The sequence below is a fragment of the Mesoplodon densirostris genome, chromosome 4 (assembly GCF_025265405.1).
Source record: "Mesoplodon densirostris isolate mMesDen1 chromosome 4, mMesDen1 primary haplotype, whole genome shotgun sequence".
NCBI lineage: Eukaryota > Metazoa > Chordata > Mammalia > Artiodactyla > Ziphiidae > Mesoplodon > Mesoplodon densirostris.
In genome coordinates, this window is record NC_082664.1 from 166156664 (window position 1) to 166175551 (window position 18888).

General features: G+C 45.2%; 1 protein-coding gene across 1 annotated transcript in view; it reads right to left on the minus strand.

Moving 5' to 3' along the window:
* The window catches only part of CCNY (cyclin Y), a 126665-nt gene that overhangs the window by 13159 nt on the left and 94618 nt on the right, over positions 1–18888 (minus strand). The window contains exons 3-5 of the mRNA XM_060097652.1: positions 12051–12085; positions 6805–6905; positions 987–1022 (exon numbers count right to left, since the gene is read on the minus strand). Coding sequence (XP_059953635.1) covers positions 987–1022; positions 6805–6905; positions 12051–12085 — 172 coding nt within the window. The remainder of the gene's footprint in view (positions 1–986; positions 1023–6804; positions 6906–12050; positions 12086–18888) is intronic.

The window sequence follows — 18888 nt, forward strand, 5'->3', positions numbered from 1 at the left end:
GCTTGTCACAACTCTCCCTTGTCCCCTTCCTAAAACAGACTGCAGAGCTGTGGCCCCCACCACGGAGACCCACGCTAGCCAGAAGGTGACCTTGCTGGTTCCCGGAACTGTTACTACACTCATATAACACATGTAAATGTCACATCCGTCAGTGGAACAGGACTGCAGCGAGAGTGGATTTGTTCTCATGAAAACGAAGAAGGATGCTTCATAAAGACCCAATAAAAGGAAATCACTCAAGTTTGCTGTAGATCAGGTGTGGTCAAAACCTAAAAGATTCTACACTCATTGTTTGGCAAATGTCACAAGTTTTCTTGCTATTGATTACAAAAACCAACAAAAAACACACAAAACAGGTGTGGCTTATAAAAGGACAGCACTTCAGTAATCAATGCCCCACGCTCAAAGCAGAAGCCTCAATGTTGCATAAAACTGGCCAATGAGTATACTTTTACATGTTTTATGTTGAATTAAAATGCTTAAGGTAAATGTTTAAATGATTCTTCTGAGTCCCTGTTTTAACTGACTTTTAAAATTAACAACTATTTCCAGACATCTATCAGAGAGAGAATTTCTACTACATTAAAATAGTTTATGACTAAATTTACAACAAAACTTTTTCTACTGAATTGAAACTATAAACTAAACATTTTTTCATGTTAAAGCTGCACACAGAAAATTGTTAAAATATTTTATAACAGACAAGAATGTTTAAGCAAATTATACAGAAAATAAAGTCAAGAGGAGGCTGAACATTGTCAAGAAACTTTGTTGTGTCTTGCTGGCTTCATTTGGTTTTCTCTGACTCAGAAGCAGTTCGGCATTTACCTAGGAAGTGTGGGTAAATTGTCCTAACTTTAGAGGTTCTATGAAAATGAAATAAGAATATAAAACTCAAAGGCTGAGGAACTAGAACGTAATAGGAAAAACATCACAGTAGATGATGTGTGATGTTTTTAGCACAAAATTAATCAAAATCCACCTACCTGTTTTTGATGTGGTAATATATTGCGAGAGCTACACTGTAAAATAAAATGCAGGAGTTCAATGTTTCATAAGCACATTCAAGATGTTATATGTTATCTGGCATCAGTCTGACCATAAGTATTTAAAATTTAAGTAAAAGTAAAATGACCCATCTGAACAGCCCCACTTAAATTCACAATGCTGATTAAGAAAATTCATTCTTCAAAGTGAATCAATCAGGTACTTATTTTGAGCAATTATTAAATCTTTTCCAGGAACACCAAAACTTCAAGTGATATTCAGAAACAAATTTCTCTTTCCATCTGAAATCTTAAGCTTTCCTCACTTTAAAATATAGGCACTATGTAAAAAATAGGTGGTGAAATTAAACACCTCTAGAAGTCGCCAACTCAGCACCTGCTGTTTTAGAAAATTAGTGGTTTCTTTATAACTACCAGCAAAATGTGAATATTACCCACAGTGGTTTGCCATTTTTTCTTTTAAATCAATAACCTCTTGGAAATCTGCCTAATTTACTCATTCATTTGCTGAAATGGTAGTGTAACTCTTATTTGTAATACCTTAAAATTTATTTTACATTTTAAAAGATCTGAATTTAATGAAGACATTCCTTATCCCCTGAATTTTCTTCAAATAATGTTTTTCTGATTATAAAATGTGTTACGTTCAGATTGAAGAAATTTTTGGAAAATAAAAAAAGTATACAGAAAAATAATTCCTCTGCCCAAAGATTATTACTATCAGCTTAAGATATAGAGGTATTTATTCGTATCTACCTAAAGCAAACAGGTTTGCATCCCACTTTTACCCTCATTAACATTTTTCTTACCATTAAAATGTTATTCAAAAACATGACTTTAAATGGCTGACTATATTCCATTACATTGTTGAATAATTTATTAACCATCCCCCTATTATTGAACATTTAAGTTATTTTCAATATTTTTGCAACTATGATTAACACCATAATGAATATACCCACAGATAAATATTTGTGTGACCTATGACTATATTATTTCCATAAGAAAACATCCTGTACTTGGAATTACTTGCTCTAAGGTCATTAACTGTAAGGCTCCCCACATATACATCCCAGTATCTTTGCAGAAAAGCTGTACCAGTGTACTTCCCCACCAGTGTCTGTCTCACCTCCCCTTCACCAACACTCACCTTGAATGTTTTGGAAAAATGTTCTCCAACTGGACAGGTTAAAAAGTGTAACCGTTTTCAATTTGAGTTTCTTTGATCACCTGTCAAGTTGGCAGGGTTATTCGTGTTGACTGCCCAATTTTTTTTTTATTATTTCCTCTTTTGCAACCTGTCTAGATCCTTCCACAATTTTTGTTTTACTTTAAAATGTATTGAGGAGGCCAAAATTTATTTTTTAAGCTTCTAAGAACATAGCTAACTGGCTGCATCAGACTGTGTTCTCAGAGCACAGAAACTGCCATCCAGGGCACATGGAGGTAGAGGGCTGGGTCCCAAACACCTCAGCTCACTCGTCGGAGGCGGCACTCACTTAGAGACCTGGGCATGCACGCTGGACTCTGAGTAGCTCAGATGTTCACCCACGACTTAACATGACAATAGCTCATCTCACTCTATCAAAAGAAAGCATCTCCTTCTAAATCTCTCTTTGCAGATCTATTAATTCAAATGATTTCAGCTAAGTGTTAAAAGTATCCCTGAGCAAATGTAATATATTCTCTTCCTCCTAATATCTTGAAAAGCATCTAAGCTGATGAAGCAAAGTGGGGTGAAGGGACTTCAGAAGTTTGAAAAATAATGGTACAGTTTTCAAAGTGCCTTCATGTACCTTAAAAGCCCTGCAATGGGAAATAATAAATGTTACTGATTCTATTTTATAAATGAGAAAATTCAGGTAGAGACACTAGATGTCGGGATTTCCGACTTGTATCATGGTTTTATGCCCTTTCATTCTATAATGTTGCCTCTGGAAAAAAGGAAGAAAGTACTGTTTTATTCATTTAACAGTCCTGCTGTGATGATTAAATTGAATGTTTCAAATGATTGGGTTTGGTATAGTGATTACTTTAATTGCTTTGATTGATTGAGAAAAATATGGTCCCTGCTTCCTCTGTGAGGGAGCACGTCACAGGAAAAACACCACTGCACTGAAGTCAGACCAGCTGGGTTTAAAACCTGGCTCCTTCATCAATTAGAGTTTATCCACCTCTCAGAGCCTTCCATTCCTCATCTAAAAAATTACAACAATTCAACCCACATCACAGAGTGGTTATTACAATCAAATGAAGTGTATAAAAGCATGATCTCAAATATAAAGTTCTAAAGCGAAAGTTATTATTATTATTGTTGTTGCCCTATGAATAATTCCACCTCAAGAGGTCTTTCGGCTTCTGTAGATGGACTGAAGGTCTTCGGGGCCCCAAGGTTACTGTCTCCCAGATCTCCAGAGCTGAAAGCAAGCTTGGACGTTATCAAGACTCAGGCCTCCATAAAACACAGTGCCAGTCTGTAGGCCGATGTCCACTCAAGATCATACCCCGGAAAGTGAGAAAACCAAGCTGAGGATGCACGTGTTGGGCCCAGCTCCACAGGCCGGTTCAGTCAGTCATTGTGAAAGAAGTGGCTGCCGGGGGCCAAGGACAGTCAGCCGAAAACAGAATCAATCCCAGGCTTCAGGCTTTACTCCAAATGCCCAGCTTCGGAGGCCTGCTTGGTCTGCCACGTCCTCAGAAAATGGTGAGGTCACCCAGGACAGGCTGAGCTGCCATGTCCTCAGAAAATGGTGTGGTCACCCAGGACAGGCTGACCAGAGGGTTAGCTCAACTGCCCTTGCTGCAGAGCCAGGAGGGAGGGGGAGCTGGGAATGCAGAAATGCTATCTTCTTGATCAGGAGCACAAAACGTGTTTCTGACCGCGGGCACTACCCTCGCTGTACTTCTCCCCTAGAGCTAAGTCAGAGGTGCCGGGTTCTGGCGGGTGTACGCAGCTGCTCTCGACCCTCAGGCCCGGGGCCGTGGATGGTGTGGGCAGCTGCAAGCGGCGCTCCCCGCCCTCTCCACCGTCCTCTGAGCACCATCCCCGTGCTCATACGGGATTCGGGGCCTGGGTCGGTTACAGGGGCACGGGGCTGGGTGGCAAACTCTAAGTTCATACCACAGCTATTGGCCTTCAGGAGAAAGATGGGAAAATCAAGTTCTCAGAGAAGATATTATGCCTGTGAAAAAAATGAGCACAGAATCGTGCCCAAATGTGTCACACTGCGGCTGCTTCTCTTTGACAGTTAGAGCCACTCTCAACCCTCCACCCATTCCTGAACCAGAATTCGTGAATGTTTGTTCCTTTTGGCAATCCCCAATATACAGAAGGGTTTTTTTCTTTTCTTTTTCTTTTTCTTTTTAATATGAATTTTATTTCGGAGTACTTTTCAACTCCTGGATTTCCATTTGGTTCTTTTGTAACCTTCCCCCCAACCCCACCCAAGCCGCATCGCGTGGCTTGCAGGATCTGTTCCACAACCAGGGATTGAACCTGGGCCATGGCAGTGAAAGCCTGGAATCCTAACCGCTAGGCCACCAAGGAACTCCCCAGAAGGGTTTTCTTCTAAAATTAGCTTAGAAGGCTACTGTTAGAACCCAGAGCATTTTCTCCAGGGTCCTACATGGTTATCAGGAGGCGAGTTCAGCCCACGAATGCTCACTCTGCCCACGGGAAGCTGAACTACTGATTAATGAGTTTATATCAATTTTAACATCTTGGGACAGGAGGTCACAAGGGCCTTAGCAGGTGCAGGATACGGTTAGGCAGAGTTTTAGAATAGGAGGGCCTTCAGACTTCCAGTCTCCCTGCCCTCCATGACGTTCGTTCCCCTTGTGCTGTCAAAGGCCCTGGCTGAAGTTACCCAGGCCAGCTAACACCTCAAAATGACCAGAACCAGGTCACGTGTGACATACAGGCATTTACAGGGAAGGATTCTGATGGTACTGCTACAATTAGGGCCCACCCTACCCAGCTCCCAGGTCCACAATGTACATTTTTAAAAACGGCACATTTTAAAACAAATAAGCGACTGACTGAAGGCATCTCAAATCTGGGTGGTGTGGAGAAGCGTCCTCTGGACCAGGGAAGCCACAGCATCCACACGGAACGCCTCCTCTCGGCACTCAGCCATCATCACTGGCCCAGCTGTCCAGCTTCTTTTCCTCCGGGTATTAACCACAGGTTAAGCTTTCAAGGGAACTCGAAGGAAGTTGTCCACTGACACCAGGGGTTCTCGGCCTTGGCCACCTATGAGAATCTCCCGGAGGGGTTGACATTCCAGATCCTGGATCTGCGGGGCCAGACATCACGCCTCAGTGGGGCTCTAAGCCCTCGGGGGCCTTGCGGGTGTGGCGAGCTGGAACCACTGATTCACAGACCACACTTGTGACTACGGAGCTTGTACCTCCCAGACTCCACACTGAAATATCAAATTGTCACCCAGATCTCCTACTGGGCCCCGGAGTGGTCTGTGTCACAACCAGTGGCAGTGTGAAGTCATCCCCAGGTGAAGCACTGAGCAACGGAGTCCGAGCCCCTGGAAACGCACAGCTCCCGCCAGTCCTGGAGGGAGGGTCCCAGGCCCCAGGGAGGTGGGGCTCTAGGGCTCCAGCGGGTGCCAGGTGCCAGGTCTCCAGGCGCCTGCTTCCCGCCCCAGCACCTCCCAGACCCCAGCACAGAGCCCAGCCCCAGGGTGGGGCAGCTCGGCCAAGGGCAGGGCGGTGGAGCGAGGGCACATGCAGGCTCCCAGCCGTGAGCGCCCACTGTGGGGTGATGCCCGCCGGTCCCTCAACCACCAACGGAAGGAGGGAAGAAGCTACGTTCCGGTTTAGATCTTAGAAACAAGCAACCCATAGGGGAGAAGGCGGCCTCCCTCCAGACGGGCCCACCTCCCACCTTCCGCCTGGAGGGGACACCGTCCCCACTGCTTGGCAGGCCTGACTGCCATGTGTGGGCACACGCAGAACAGGGCTCTGAGGCCTGGACGCCTGGCCCACTGGAACACAAGAAGCCTTCTTATTTAGAAACACAAACACTCACCGCACACGCTAACGTGGACTGCTGTTAAATGTGGACTCTTCTTAAATGAGTACAGAGGCAAAATATCCCAGGTTTTTCATAGCTGAGCCAAAGGCCATAGACCCCAGCACCTTTATCAAGGCTTCCTACCACAATGCTAGTGGGAACATTTCAGGAAAAACCAGCATCCCGTCCCTCCCACCTCCCCCTTGAAAATAAGAGAACTGAAGCCCCAAAGGGAAAAGATTTTATCCGAAGACCGCCCCCCTCTTTCCTCCCTTAAGCCCCATTTTACAGTAAGAGCCCAGAGGGAAGGGGCTCACCCCACCCTCCCTGCTGGGGAGACGGCCAAGGTCAGAACCCCGCTCTCCATGCTCCAGGCAAATACACTTCCACGGTGCCAGGCCTGCTGTCTACTGCAACCCCACGTCAAAGTGGGGCCCGTTACATTTTGAAGGTAAAATACTAGCAGACTTACGCCAGGATGGCTTCAATAAGAAGTGGGAAGGTAGAAAGTATGCACAAAAATCAAAAATATGCTTTAACCCACATTTAATATCACTGAAAATTTTGGCCTTTTTATGTAAATGGTAATATATACAAATATTTTGAACACCCCACACTTTAACTCCCAAAATCACCTTTTAAAAAGACTCCTTGAATATGGCCTCCCCCTGCCCAATCTTACCACTCCCAGACCCCACAACCAACCAGTGAGCCATCAGGTTAAGGAAAAGAAAAGACATTCAGTTAAGGAAAAATGTGTATACCCACCATTTAATTGTATACTTGAGGTTTGGTTGACTGACTGTGCTATCATCTAGGAAAATAGTCGAGCAGGAGCTGTATTTCCTTGCTATTTGTCCTGGAGGATGCTAAAAAACAATGGCAACAAGACAAGGACAATTAAACAGGGCTCAGAATTCTTCCAAGGAACATCACCCCCTTCACCTTGAGACCAGCCTATAGAGGAAAAGTGTCTTGGCGAGAAATGTTAACACTACCAGCAAGAACACTACCACTTCCTTCCTACAATGAAATTCCATGTTCTTCCACAAAGAAAAGTCACCACCACCACTCCTGGCCCCCAGCCTCCATCAGAACAGTACACTCGCGCCATCGAGCATCAAAGCGTGTGCTGCAGAGTCCGTAAAATCACCGAGAAACAAGAAGTATGCGCTCATCACACCAATGAAAGCCCCTGCTGAAGGCGGCATCCTGGTTTGAGGCACCAGGATCAAGACAAGAGTCCACTGCACCCATTTTCTCTATTCTTGGAATACAGTCAGTTTGGGGACCATGGAAAATGCAGCCAATGTTCATTTAGAATCTCCTAATCTTGAATTTCAGGAGGTGAAAATAAAAATAGGTGAAAGTTATCCGATGCTTTTGAAAATACTACCAATGTATAAGCTTCAGGTAAGGTGCCTGGGCAGTCTCATACCTGGCTCTTTCACAGCTACATAAATTTTGAGCTCTTTGGAAAACTTCAGAACTAAGAACTACTTCTGAAATATACGGTTAAAGAACAAAGAATTTAAAGAATTTAAATTACACTCGGATGACATCTAATTGAATAGTAAGTAGATTTTTGGCAATTATGTGGGCAATGTGATTAGTAGACATCAATCTGGATAATTCTAGCTCAAAGCATGTTAGAAAAAAAATAATAAAATCATCCAAACAAGTCTCCACTTGCCTGTTGCTATGTTGACAATCTAAGTGTCATCTTCAGCAACCAAAAAAAAAATAATTCCTTAAGGATAACAACACTGCCTGCCTCACGTGCCCACCCCCAACGAAGCCCTCAGTATCCATGGTTTATGAACATGAAGGGAGCTTTAAAGCCCATCAGAGACCAAATGCCCTGTTCGATACTTTTAACATTTACTTCTTATTTAATAAGGTTTCCCGGGACTTCCCTGGCGGTGCAGTGGTTAAGAATCTGTCTGCCAGTGCAGGGGACACGGGTTCGAGCCCTGGTCCGGAAAGATTCCACATGCCGCGCAGCAACTAAGCCCGTGTGTCACAACTACTGAGCCTGCGCTCTAGAGCCTGCGAGCCACAACTACTGAGCCCGCGAGCCACAACTACTGAAGCCTGTGCACCTAGAGCCCGTGCTCCACAACAAGAGAAGCCACCGCAATGAGAAGCCCGCGTACCGCAAGTAAGAGTAGCTCCTGCTTGCCACAGCTAGAGAAAGCCCGCGTGCAGCAACGAAGACGCAACGCAGCCAAAAATAAATAATTTTTTTTAAAAAAAGAGCAAATCTCTCAAAGAGGCAAAAGCAAGGTTTAGACTTTTTAAAATTTCAGTTCCTGGATCACACTCACTTCATTCCTTGACTTGCATGGCTTAATACTCATGAAAAAACTATATCCATACTTAAAACACTGGAAAGACTTTCATCAGTTTTGCTATTGAACTTGGAAAAGTATACAAAATTTACCTATAAATCCAATGAGCAATAACAATAATATCAACATAGTCAGCTGTTGCTAAAATCAGTTTGCAGATCACCTTCCCATTCAGTCTACCACGTGAACAGGTAGACAGGAGGCATTCTACGAGATCGGAGAACTAAGACGTCAAGGCTTTTTCAAGGCCCCCCATTTATCAGGTGGTAGATCTGGGGCTTGAACAAAATCCTTTTGGCTCCAAGTCCAGCTAACAATGTGGCTCTTGCTTAACTGATAAATAACACTCTCTAGTTACTTTATTCCTTCACAAAGTTTTTACAGCTATCACCTGTCTCAATATTAAGACAAATACTGTGACTGTTTTGCTGAGGGTAAGGGAGGCTGGCCATTCAACTCCTGATTCATTCCGTTTTAATATCTTTTTTTTTTTCCCTTTAACTTAGAATGATCAATTCACTTTAGGCATGCTGTCGTCAAGGGGAGGAGGATGTTACAGAAAAATTAGGCCAAAGCAAAAGGCATGAGTTTCCCCTAAGTTTCAGGGCGTTGATTCCAGACTCCCAGCCACCTACAATGCCACCCACAATTTATAATCAGAGACTTTCACATTTTAATTAAAAGATTCATTAATTAGCTAACCAAAACGTCAGCAAATTTTAAACTACAAACTTTAAATAAAGCCCTTTACACAAGCCTTTCTAAAATACCTAAGCATCTCTAGTGTAATGTATTAAATTTTCCTATAACTGTTGATCTAATTACATCTAAAACATAGGTGCTGATTAGAATATTAATCTTTATAATTTGCCCTAGCTCAGCTTACTGTTAAAAGTCCCCCAAGGGGTTTATCCTCAAATGGTTTCAAGCTTTAAAATCTGTAGTAATTCTTTTAGAAGCAGCCTCCTTTTACTTTTTAAGTCTCTCGGCAAATTCACAGCCAGGGAAAGGCCCCCTCTTTTCCAGCCAGGGGCTCCTTCTCTACTGCCCTCTCCCTGGCGACTGTTCCCAAAGTCAGCTCCTTTCACTTGCTAACATGTGCTGCTGGCTAACATGTGTCTCTGAAGCCAGAAAACCCTTGTTTCTCTGCACCTGGTGGAAGTTATTTCCCTGTCATGATCATCTTCCCTCACCTCTCCTTAAATGGCTTACCTATGGCCACTGCTTTTTATCAAATAGCAGCCTCTTTGTAGATTATCTTAGCAACATGTACTAAGCAGGTTATTCAGACACTTAAAGGAGAAATTAAAGAAACGTCTCTCATGATAAAGCAAATAAAAACCAAGAAGATTTTATAAATAAGGGCAAAGCATAATGGTCATTCCAGAGTTCAACAACAAATTAAATTACAAATTTTAGTTGGAGCCCAAATTCAGAAAAGAGGTTCCCTCTGACTTCAGATAAATAAGCTAAACAACTTCTGTCCAGGTGGGGCTTGGCGGGACCATCTGAGAAGCACAGGAGAGGAGAGCTGGGAGGGCAGCTCTGGAGCCAGTCCTCTGGGCCTCGGTGCTGGCCCCACCGCTCATCTGGCTGATTCTTTGTGCCTCAGTTTCCTCATCTGGAAAATGGGAGTGATAAATAATACCTCCCAGGCGTGGTTATCAAGCACACTACACCAATTAGAACACAGCCTGGCACAAGCGTGGTAAAACACTCAACAGACTGTACTGATTATTCTTATTGCTACTTATCTTTTCTCTACTGCTCTAACTTATGACACCCAACTGTCCCAAAACCTAAACGGCCCAGCTGGTTTATTAGCCTCGTTGAAGCTGCAGGTAATTTCAGTCACATTCTATTTCAGTTGGCTGCAACGGCGCATTCCAACGTGGGCAGAGATGAAATGCTGCTCTGCCGTGTGCTCTGCAGGGTCACGCTGCCACCCGGTCATCTGTTACGTAAGGCAGCACGGAGATTTCTTTTATAGGAATAAGCACATCTGAGCACATTCCAACAACTGTGTGCTTCTGCTTTTTGTGTCGGGAGGTGAGAGGGTTCACAGGGGAGAGAGGACTCTGAGTCAGGATGCACAGCGTGGGGCAGGGCAGCCTACTGTGCACACCGCAAAGCTTGAGGTCAGTGACAGCGTGTGAGACAGATGTGCAGACTGGCACGAGGAGGGCGCGGCTATGCCCACGAGCCACCCTCAGGACTGCCTCTCCCTCCAGCCCACTTTAAAGGGGCTGCAGTGACCAACGGAGCTGGTCTCCGCCCCACCCTTCCCCTTGTCTGCAGGCTCCTCGGTGGACCTGCTAATGAGGAGGGGGGACGTGTTCCAGCGCACCCAGCAGGCGAAGAAATGGAGCGAGGGTTTATGGAAGGAGTTCTTCAAATCTCTCAATGCTCCATGTCCAGGTTTATACAGCTTTCAAAACATAAAAAAGGGCACGGTAACGTTCAGCATATTTTCCTTAAGACACAGCTTGTAATTTCACAGATGCTTTACACTGATGCTTCAAAACTTGAGAGGGCCAGGGAAGAGGCCACTGCTTTAAGAATCTGATAAAAACTACAGACCTTCTCTTTGACCCTTAGAACACGGTTCACGCACATATATACTGACATTGCCCACGAAGGCATCACCAGTCTCCCACAGGCCGAGCGTGGAGGCCCTTGAGTGCAAGGGCCTGGCTATGAACTTCTTTCCAACTACATTTTGTCCAGATTTTCAAAGGGCAGAAAAGACAATATTATGGCTTTAAGTCTGTTTAGCACAAAGTTTCAGTGCCAAGTACTTCAAGATCTACAAATACTTAAATGCAGGCAGTCTAGAAATCCTGAGAAAACCCCCTGAGAAGTCAAATACTTCAATCTTGTTTTCGATAGGTGAGTCGATGGCACGCTTATTTGGTAACACGCCTACTTCATCGAGGGGCAGAAGTTTACAGGGCAAGGAGCTTGTGTCTCTAATGCTCCTGGTGGCCGGGCGCCACAGTCCTGGGGGTGCAGCTTGGGGTCGCCACGGGACAGGAGTGGAAGGAGGCCGGCTGCACCCGCTGCTCCAGGAAGAAAGATCAAGTATCTTTGATGCCTAGCCAGCAGGTCAGGGAGACGCTGCTCAGAATGGCCAGAAGACTAGAGCTGGATTTTTTTTTTAAATTAAAGTGTTGTCAAATTTATCCTTTCTTAGAGTGTCGGAAGAACATGCAGACTCCACTGGTGGACCTATAAACAATGAGGGAGAGGAAAGAGTGTGTGGAGGCAGACAGCCTCGTGGAAAACAACGGTACGCTTATTCAAATGGGACTGAGTGAGGAGAGCAAGCGAGTCTCCTGGGGAGCGGGTAGGAGGGAAGGATTAGAAATGGAAAAGAAGTGCTCCCGTGGACCTGTGTGGGGTCTGCTGCCGTATCGTCCACACACATCTTCCCAGGATCGGCAGCTGTCTGGGGCTTCTGGACAAACACTGGCCCCGGGGAGAAATGCCAAGCCGTGCTCGTCCAGTCACAGACCCCACAGAGCACGAGTGCACTGCAGCGTTCTTCACATTCTTCCATGTGCGAACAAGATTCACGGGCCATTTCCCCATCACAGACACAGTATGACAGCTCTCTGCACTGGACAGTCATTATGAAGAACACAGGGAAACAGCTCCACTTACATGGTTAATGAAGAGACTCTTGCGTTTTTCTCTCACTGTGAAAACAAAAGATGCAACAGAAATGTTACTCGCCTGCGTGCCAACCCCTTGCAGGCTGTTGAGGACAGGCCTCTGCGTCAAGGTCCCATCCTTCCACCAATCAACGTGCCCAGATGCTCAACTTACTACGTAAGAAATGCAACCTGCACAAATGCAGATCTGACCTCGGCTAGCTAACAGAGCAAAACCTAAACCCACTGACAACATGGCACCCGACAAAATCACTGCAGCCATAGTTAACTGAGGGGTAACAGCTTTCTAAGAACTAAATAAAGTAGTAACTAGTAAATCTCATAAAACTTGCATGCATCCACTAATTTAAGATGATCAACAGATAACAGGACTATTTATTTCTAACCCAACCAGACCCATAAACGTCCATACTATTTGGGTGAAATATGGTAACAACAATACCCATAACAGCATTAAAATACAGGACAGTGTATGTCGGAAGCACTATCGGTCATGGAATCCAATTACTCTCCATGCTGGTGCTGGGGAGGAAAACCGGCTTCTGTGGAGGCCGCACAGAGCATCCTGCCCCCTCAGGGAGGCTGATCAAACTCACAACAAAAACACCGCCCCGGGCTTCCCTGGTGGCACAGTGGTTGAGAGTCCGCCTGCTGATGCAGGGGACGCGGGCTCGTGCCCCGGTCTGGGAGGATCCCACGTGCCGCGGAGCGGCTGGGCCCGTGAGCCATGGCCGCTGAGCCTGCGCGTCCGGAGCCTGTGCTCCGCAACGGGAGAGGCCACAACAGTGAGAGGCCCGCGTACCGCAAAAAACAAAACAAAACAAAACAAAACAAAAAACACCGCCCCTTCTGAAATGCTGTTCTCACGCTGCTGTCTGCGAGGTGTGGTCTGCACCCAGCCTTCCGTGCCCCAGATCCCAGTGTTTCTCAAAATGGGGGCCCCTCAGCCCCAAAGATATAGAAGGGGGACAGGGAACCCAGAGGAGCCTTTTGACAACGTAGTAACATTGAGTCTTGCATTTTCTTTCCTGAAGACTTACTTTTGAGAATATATACTAATCAGTCAACACAGGTAATGAGCAGGTCACTGGAGAGGACAGAGATATATTTAAATCAAAAGGGAAGCTAGGAACACTAGTTGCGAGGAAAAGGGCAGGTGGGGCTCTTTCATTCAACCTGGATTTGAGTTCCCTGTCCGTGCCTGGCAAGAAGATGAGGCCCACTGCTGCTTCCCCACGCTCCTGAGTGCGTCGGGTTAGACCAGGCGCCTCCAAGTGACAAGAGCAGTGAATACAAGTGACCGTCATTCACATGGCCGGTAAAGCCTTTCAGGTGTACTTCCCAGAAACTCCAAAGTGCGGAGCTCCTACAACCAGGTGAGAAACTCTTTGGTAAATAAGTGGACTCCAATTCCTTACTGTCAACAAAACTGAAGACTGAACTGCAGCTATTAGGAATTATTTTGGAGGATAAATCCCTTGGAGTTTTTTGACATATAAACCAAGTAGAGTAGAAAGAATTTAGTGATTAACAAAACTCCTTCCATCCCCATCTATTGAGTGTATAAACAAAGCTCTTCAGCACTTACACATCCATAAAAACAAGAAGATCTGATGACTAGCACCTCGTTCCAGCCACATGTAATAGTCATCCACAGAAACATCTCAGTAAGAAATGTTTTTCCAAAAATTATTTCACTTTTCTGTTTAATAGTTATTCATTAACATTTTAATGCTTGTATTGTTTTGATCAACTGGGAACTAACAATAATGATACCACAATCCAGAATTTATTTATAACACTTAGAGACTTATGAGAAATAAAAATTAAATTCAAGTGAGATCCATATTTTCATAGAAGTATGACAGTGTGACAAGTTGAGTTTTAGAAATTGAATATATTACATTAGGATAAAATTCTATGAAGAAAATGGCACGGAAATACAAGTTCAAGATGAAAGGAATGATGTGAAATTTCCAACTGTTAAAGAAGAGCGTGTTCATACATTTTTAAATGACTGCTGATGGTGGATTATCAAATCACCATGGTATTAAGATTTTATCTGAAACGTTTTTTAAAAGAGGGACCGTTTTATTTTAAAATACCAATGTTTACATCAGAAATTACATCCTTTGATAGCGTGAAAAATTGGTATGGTCAACATAAAAATGTTTAAGGGAGTTCATAGTTTTTAAAAGTTATTTTCCATGGTTTATAGCATGAAAATCAGCAGCATAAGAGCTTTGGGCTCCTATGGATTCTTCAATATCTCACTGCAAAAGCATCCCCTGTGGAATCTGGGAAGCTGTGGGGAGACACACAGAGTGACTGACGGGGAACTAGAGAGACAGGCACCCTAAACAGGGCACCCAGGACCATGATAAAGAGAACTGGGACCCTCACAGGTACAGGGTTTGGCTGCCTGCAAATGTCTGACTAAAGGAGAACTAAAAGGCTGGTCCACTCATCATGCAGGAGTTCAACACTGCCAGGAACAGAAGCCGGGCCCCAAAACACTTCTCAATGTTGGTGTTCCTGAATGACTGTGCAAAGAAAACCAGAGCTCATATTTTAATTTCTGAATTTTAGTCTTTCTACTTTGGCTTCAAGTCATTCAAGGGACAAGTTGCTTTTATTCCTTTAAATATTTCAAGGAACTCGTGAAAAACACACAGATCACACATTCACACACAAACACACACACACACACACACACAGATAGGTTTTCATTTTTGTCCAACTTCCTTCTTAAAGGAAAGAACTTTCCTAAAAACCAAACTAATTAATATAAAAAATATATAGTTTGACTGTTCTCTCCTAATACTTAAAAGAGTAGGCTCTCATGTCTTTGAAAACAGCAAATTAAAACGGAATAGAAAAGGAAAAGACACAATCAACTGCAATTCTCCCCCACAAGCAGAAATGAGAGCACGAAAAGGCCAGGCTGAGCAGACTAATCTCTCACAGGCACCTCCTCTCCCACTACAAGGAGCCCTTGGTCCCTTCTTTGTTGAGTGGTTCTCATACAAAGGAAGCCCACTCTGACATCTCACATGTGTGGGGAAATGACCGAGAGAGCAGTCCGTTGGGCTTGGGACAGGACCTCCCTAACTTCAGCCAGCTGGGGAGGTCTGATCAGGCACGCCTTCCGGATCACGGTCAGCCCAGCCTAAACCTCTTTGCTATTCAGAGGGAAAAGGAACTTAACAGTCAGGAAGCTCCTAATGACTTAATGCAGGCATATCTAAAGCAGAATCACGGAACAGCTGGTGGCAGGGAGCGTGCCAGGCTGGCTGCCAGGCCGAGTGCTAGGGAAGGAAGGAGGGCAAGGGTCTGCAGAGCAGAGAGCTGTGAAGGCCGTGGTCCGGGCGGAGCTGCCCCAGTATAACTGCCATGGCCCCATCCATGGTCTCCCACCCGCAAGCCTATCCTGCACTGCAAAGGAGCACATCGACCTCAAGAAGAGATCACCAGATTCAAATGAAAATGTGTGCTTATAAGCTCACATCACAACAATTCTTCCAAGGTTGGGGTCCGCGGGGCACAACTGGAGCACGTGGAACCCACAGGTTTGAACTGCTCTAGTACTCCTGGAAGTGGAGGGAGTGTTGCAATGGCAATGGAAGTTTACCCAAGTGAAGACAGATCACAATCAAATCAAGAATGTCTCCTGGCTTTGTCTTTTCCTCCTTTCGACCACCTAGGGTGAACACATCCTCTGTATCAGGCAGAGCAAGGCAAAGGGATACTGAGATCCAGTATCACACGTTCCGTTCCCTCCAGGAGCTCGTTGGTGATACACACGAGGAAATAGTTTTAAATACCACAATATGGTTCAGATATGAAGAAACGATTCACAGGCTACCCTCAGGGCCACTTAATCTAGCCTGAGGGGTCAAGAACACCTTCAAGGAGGAAGTGGTAGCAGAAATGGGCCTTGAAGACTGAAGAGATGAGCCGTGTGGAAGACAGAAGGGAAAACCCAGCTAAACGCAAAGGAGCAGGGGGCGAGTGGCGCCCTGGGGTGCCGCAAGCGATCCAGCGCGGCGGACACAGTGCAAAAGGAGACAGGCTGGAAACGACGGCAGGGGACGGACCTCCAACGGCCTGTGTATCACGCTAAGCCGCTTGGAGTTTAACACCAAGGCAACTGGGGAACCACAGAGAAGTTTTAGCAAGGAAGCGACATAATCAGATCTGATTTACAGAAAGTCTCTTCACCTAGCAGCAGCGTAGACACAGGACTGGGAAGGGAAAAGGTCAAAGGCCGGGCCAGGGGCTGCGGCAGGAACCTAAGTGAGAAATTATGAGTCTGGACTGAGGTGGCAGCTACAGGCATGGGACAGAGCAGTCAGATGAGGGAGACACTGAAGAGGTAAAACGGATTAACCTGGATGCGACGGTGGCTGGTAAATGTTCCACAGATGCCTTTTAAATAAAGGAAGAAGAAGGAGAATGCCCTGACTTGTGGCATTTGCCGATTTCCATGCTGTGAACACGGCCATCACGGCTGTTTCGAACTCCTGGCCTGCCGTCGCTGATCCTGGAGCTGGAGGAAACAAGCATGGTCGGCTCCAGCACCACGGCCAGCAGGCAAGCACCAGAAGAGGGAAGAGCCTTCTCCGGCCTGGGGAGAGGGAGCGGCAGGAGGTGAAGCCCAGTTACGAAGTTCTGTTTGGGACACACTGAGTAGAGGAACCAATAGCCTTCAGTGTAAAGATGTCCAGCAGCCAGTTGGACGGACGGATTTTGAATGCTGCAGAGCAAAATCTGGCTGGACATTCTAGTGGACGTGGAAGCCGCAAGGAACTGTACGCAGGCCAAAAAGATAAGAGGGTAAAAGCACATAACCCTAGAAAACACTAACATCAGAGGGATAAAGGGAGAAGCTGATTAAGATGTCTGAGAAGCACCTTAAAGAAACAGAGGGTTTCTCAGGACCCATTTCCAAAGAGCCAATTCTCTGTGATCAACTCACCCAAGAATGAACTCTTTAAAGTTACCAAATTTACCTATTTTAAAAAACCTATTTCTTTTCATCATCTATAAGGCAAGTGTTCATTAGCTGGACTTGTCTTCAGCAATCTGGCTATGTGAGCAAGTGCCACACAAGAGCGGGAGCCACCGGAGGCCGTGTCCTCAGCAGCCTCAGCGGTCACACCACAGAATGGGGGGAGGGAGGAGGAGGCCAGTGGGAAAGCAAAGGGAAAGGGAAGGAGGAGTCAGCACCAGGGCTTTCACGCGGCAGGTGGGAGACGGTGTCAGTTATCTTTCCTTTTCTTGTTTTTAACCTGTGAGACCCAAGTAGGTTCACACTGAAAGGAAAGAGCCAGCATTTGAGAAACTGAAGCAAAACACAGAAGGATCAGAGTCGCTGATACCCTGATGATCCAGACAGGAGAGGAAGGAGACGAGAGGCGGAGGAGAGGGGAAGGGGAAGCTTCGAGTCCCTGACTCACACCTGGACATGCTGTTAGGTCGGAGAATCCTGCCACCCCTCTCCCCGTGGCAACCAAGATATGTGTCATCCATCTACTTAGAGGCTCTAATGCCATTCCACACAAATCTAGGTAGAAAAGTTTCTGACTGATGTTGGTCTGTACCCTAAATTCACAGGAAGCAAGAACCAAATCTGAAAGTATGCCAGTCGTGTAACCTGTTTTCACAGCACCACATTCAGCGCAAAAAATTGCTTCTGATTCCCATTTTTCATTGTCCCAAACCCTCACCCCATCGCCACTTTCCTGCCTGGCAATACCCACCCCTCCCAATGGGCTCCCACTTCACCAGGTGAAGAAAAAATGTCTTGTTTTGTTTTTACCCAATACGTTCTAAACTTATTTCACAAGTATCTGATACCTACGACGATTTATTCTCACTCTTGGAAACACTGTTTTTTTAATAAATGCACCAAAATCTCTCAAATCAAGTCAGTGGCCTGCTTAATTAAAGAGTGCCAATATTATATCAGCATTATACTACATCAAAGTTGTCACCTAACCATAACTGAGGAGGTATCAGTTCTTATAAATGAACTTACTGTCTTAAATATGTTTATTTTTTAGTCAGTTTAGGACTCTGTCAAAATTAGAGCTTAGCAATTTGCCAAAAGAGTCAGGGCTAGAATCACTAGGGCTCCAGCACTGTAATATAACATCTGCATCACTGTATCATCATTTAACAAATTCCTCTCACTACTCTTTTTTTTAAAATTTATTTAATTTATTTATTTTTGGCTGCATTGGGTCTTCATTGCTGTGCAAAGGCTTTCTCTAGTTGTGGTGCTCAGGTTTCTCCTTGCGGTGGCTTCTCTTGTTGCAGAGCATGTGCTCTAAGCACACGGGCTCAGCAGTTGTGGTGCACGGGCTTAGTTGCTCCATGGTATGTGGGATCTTCCCGGACCAGGGATCGAACCTGTGTACCCTGCACTGGCAAGCAGATTCTTAACCACTGCACCACCAGGGAAGTCCCCTTCCGCTACTCTTTTCTACAGGAATCCAACTGAGAGACTGTGTTCACCATACTGTGTGTTTTCTCTCTCCTTTACGGTGAGATTAGCCAAGGGCTGAAAAGAGTGGAAAATCCCCCAGGAGAAATTCCATGCCACAGAACAAAACTGGTTAGCAGGAGTTTGACAGAAAGAAAACATCTACCCCTAGTGTACAGGCTCAATTCGGCTCTCAAATGACACAACAGAGACAATGGTGCTTTAATTTAGGGTTATATTATGCCTTCTTTTACATACTAATACTTCTGATCTTTAGAGAATTTATGCAAAGATCAATTTTTAAAGGAAAATTTCTGACTCTCGGGGTAGAAACTACTTA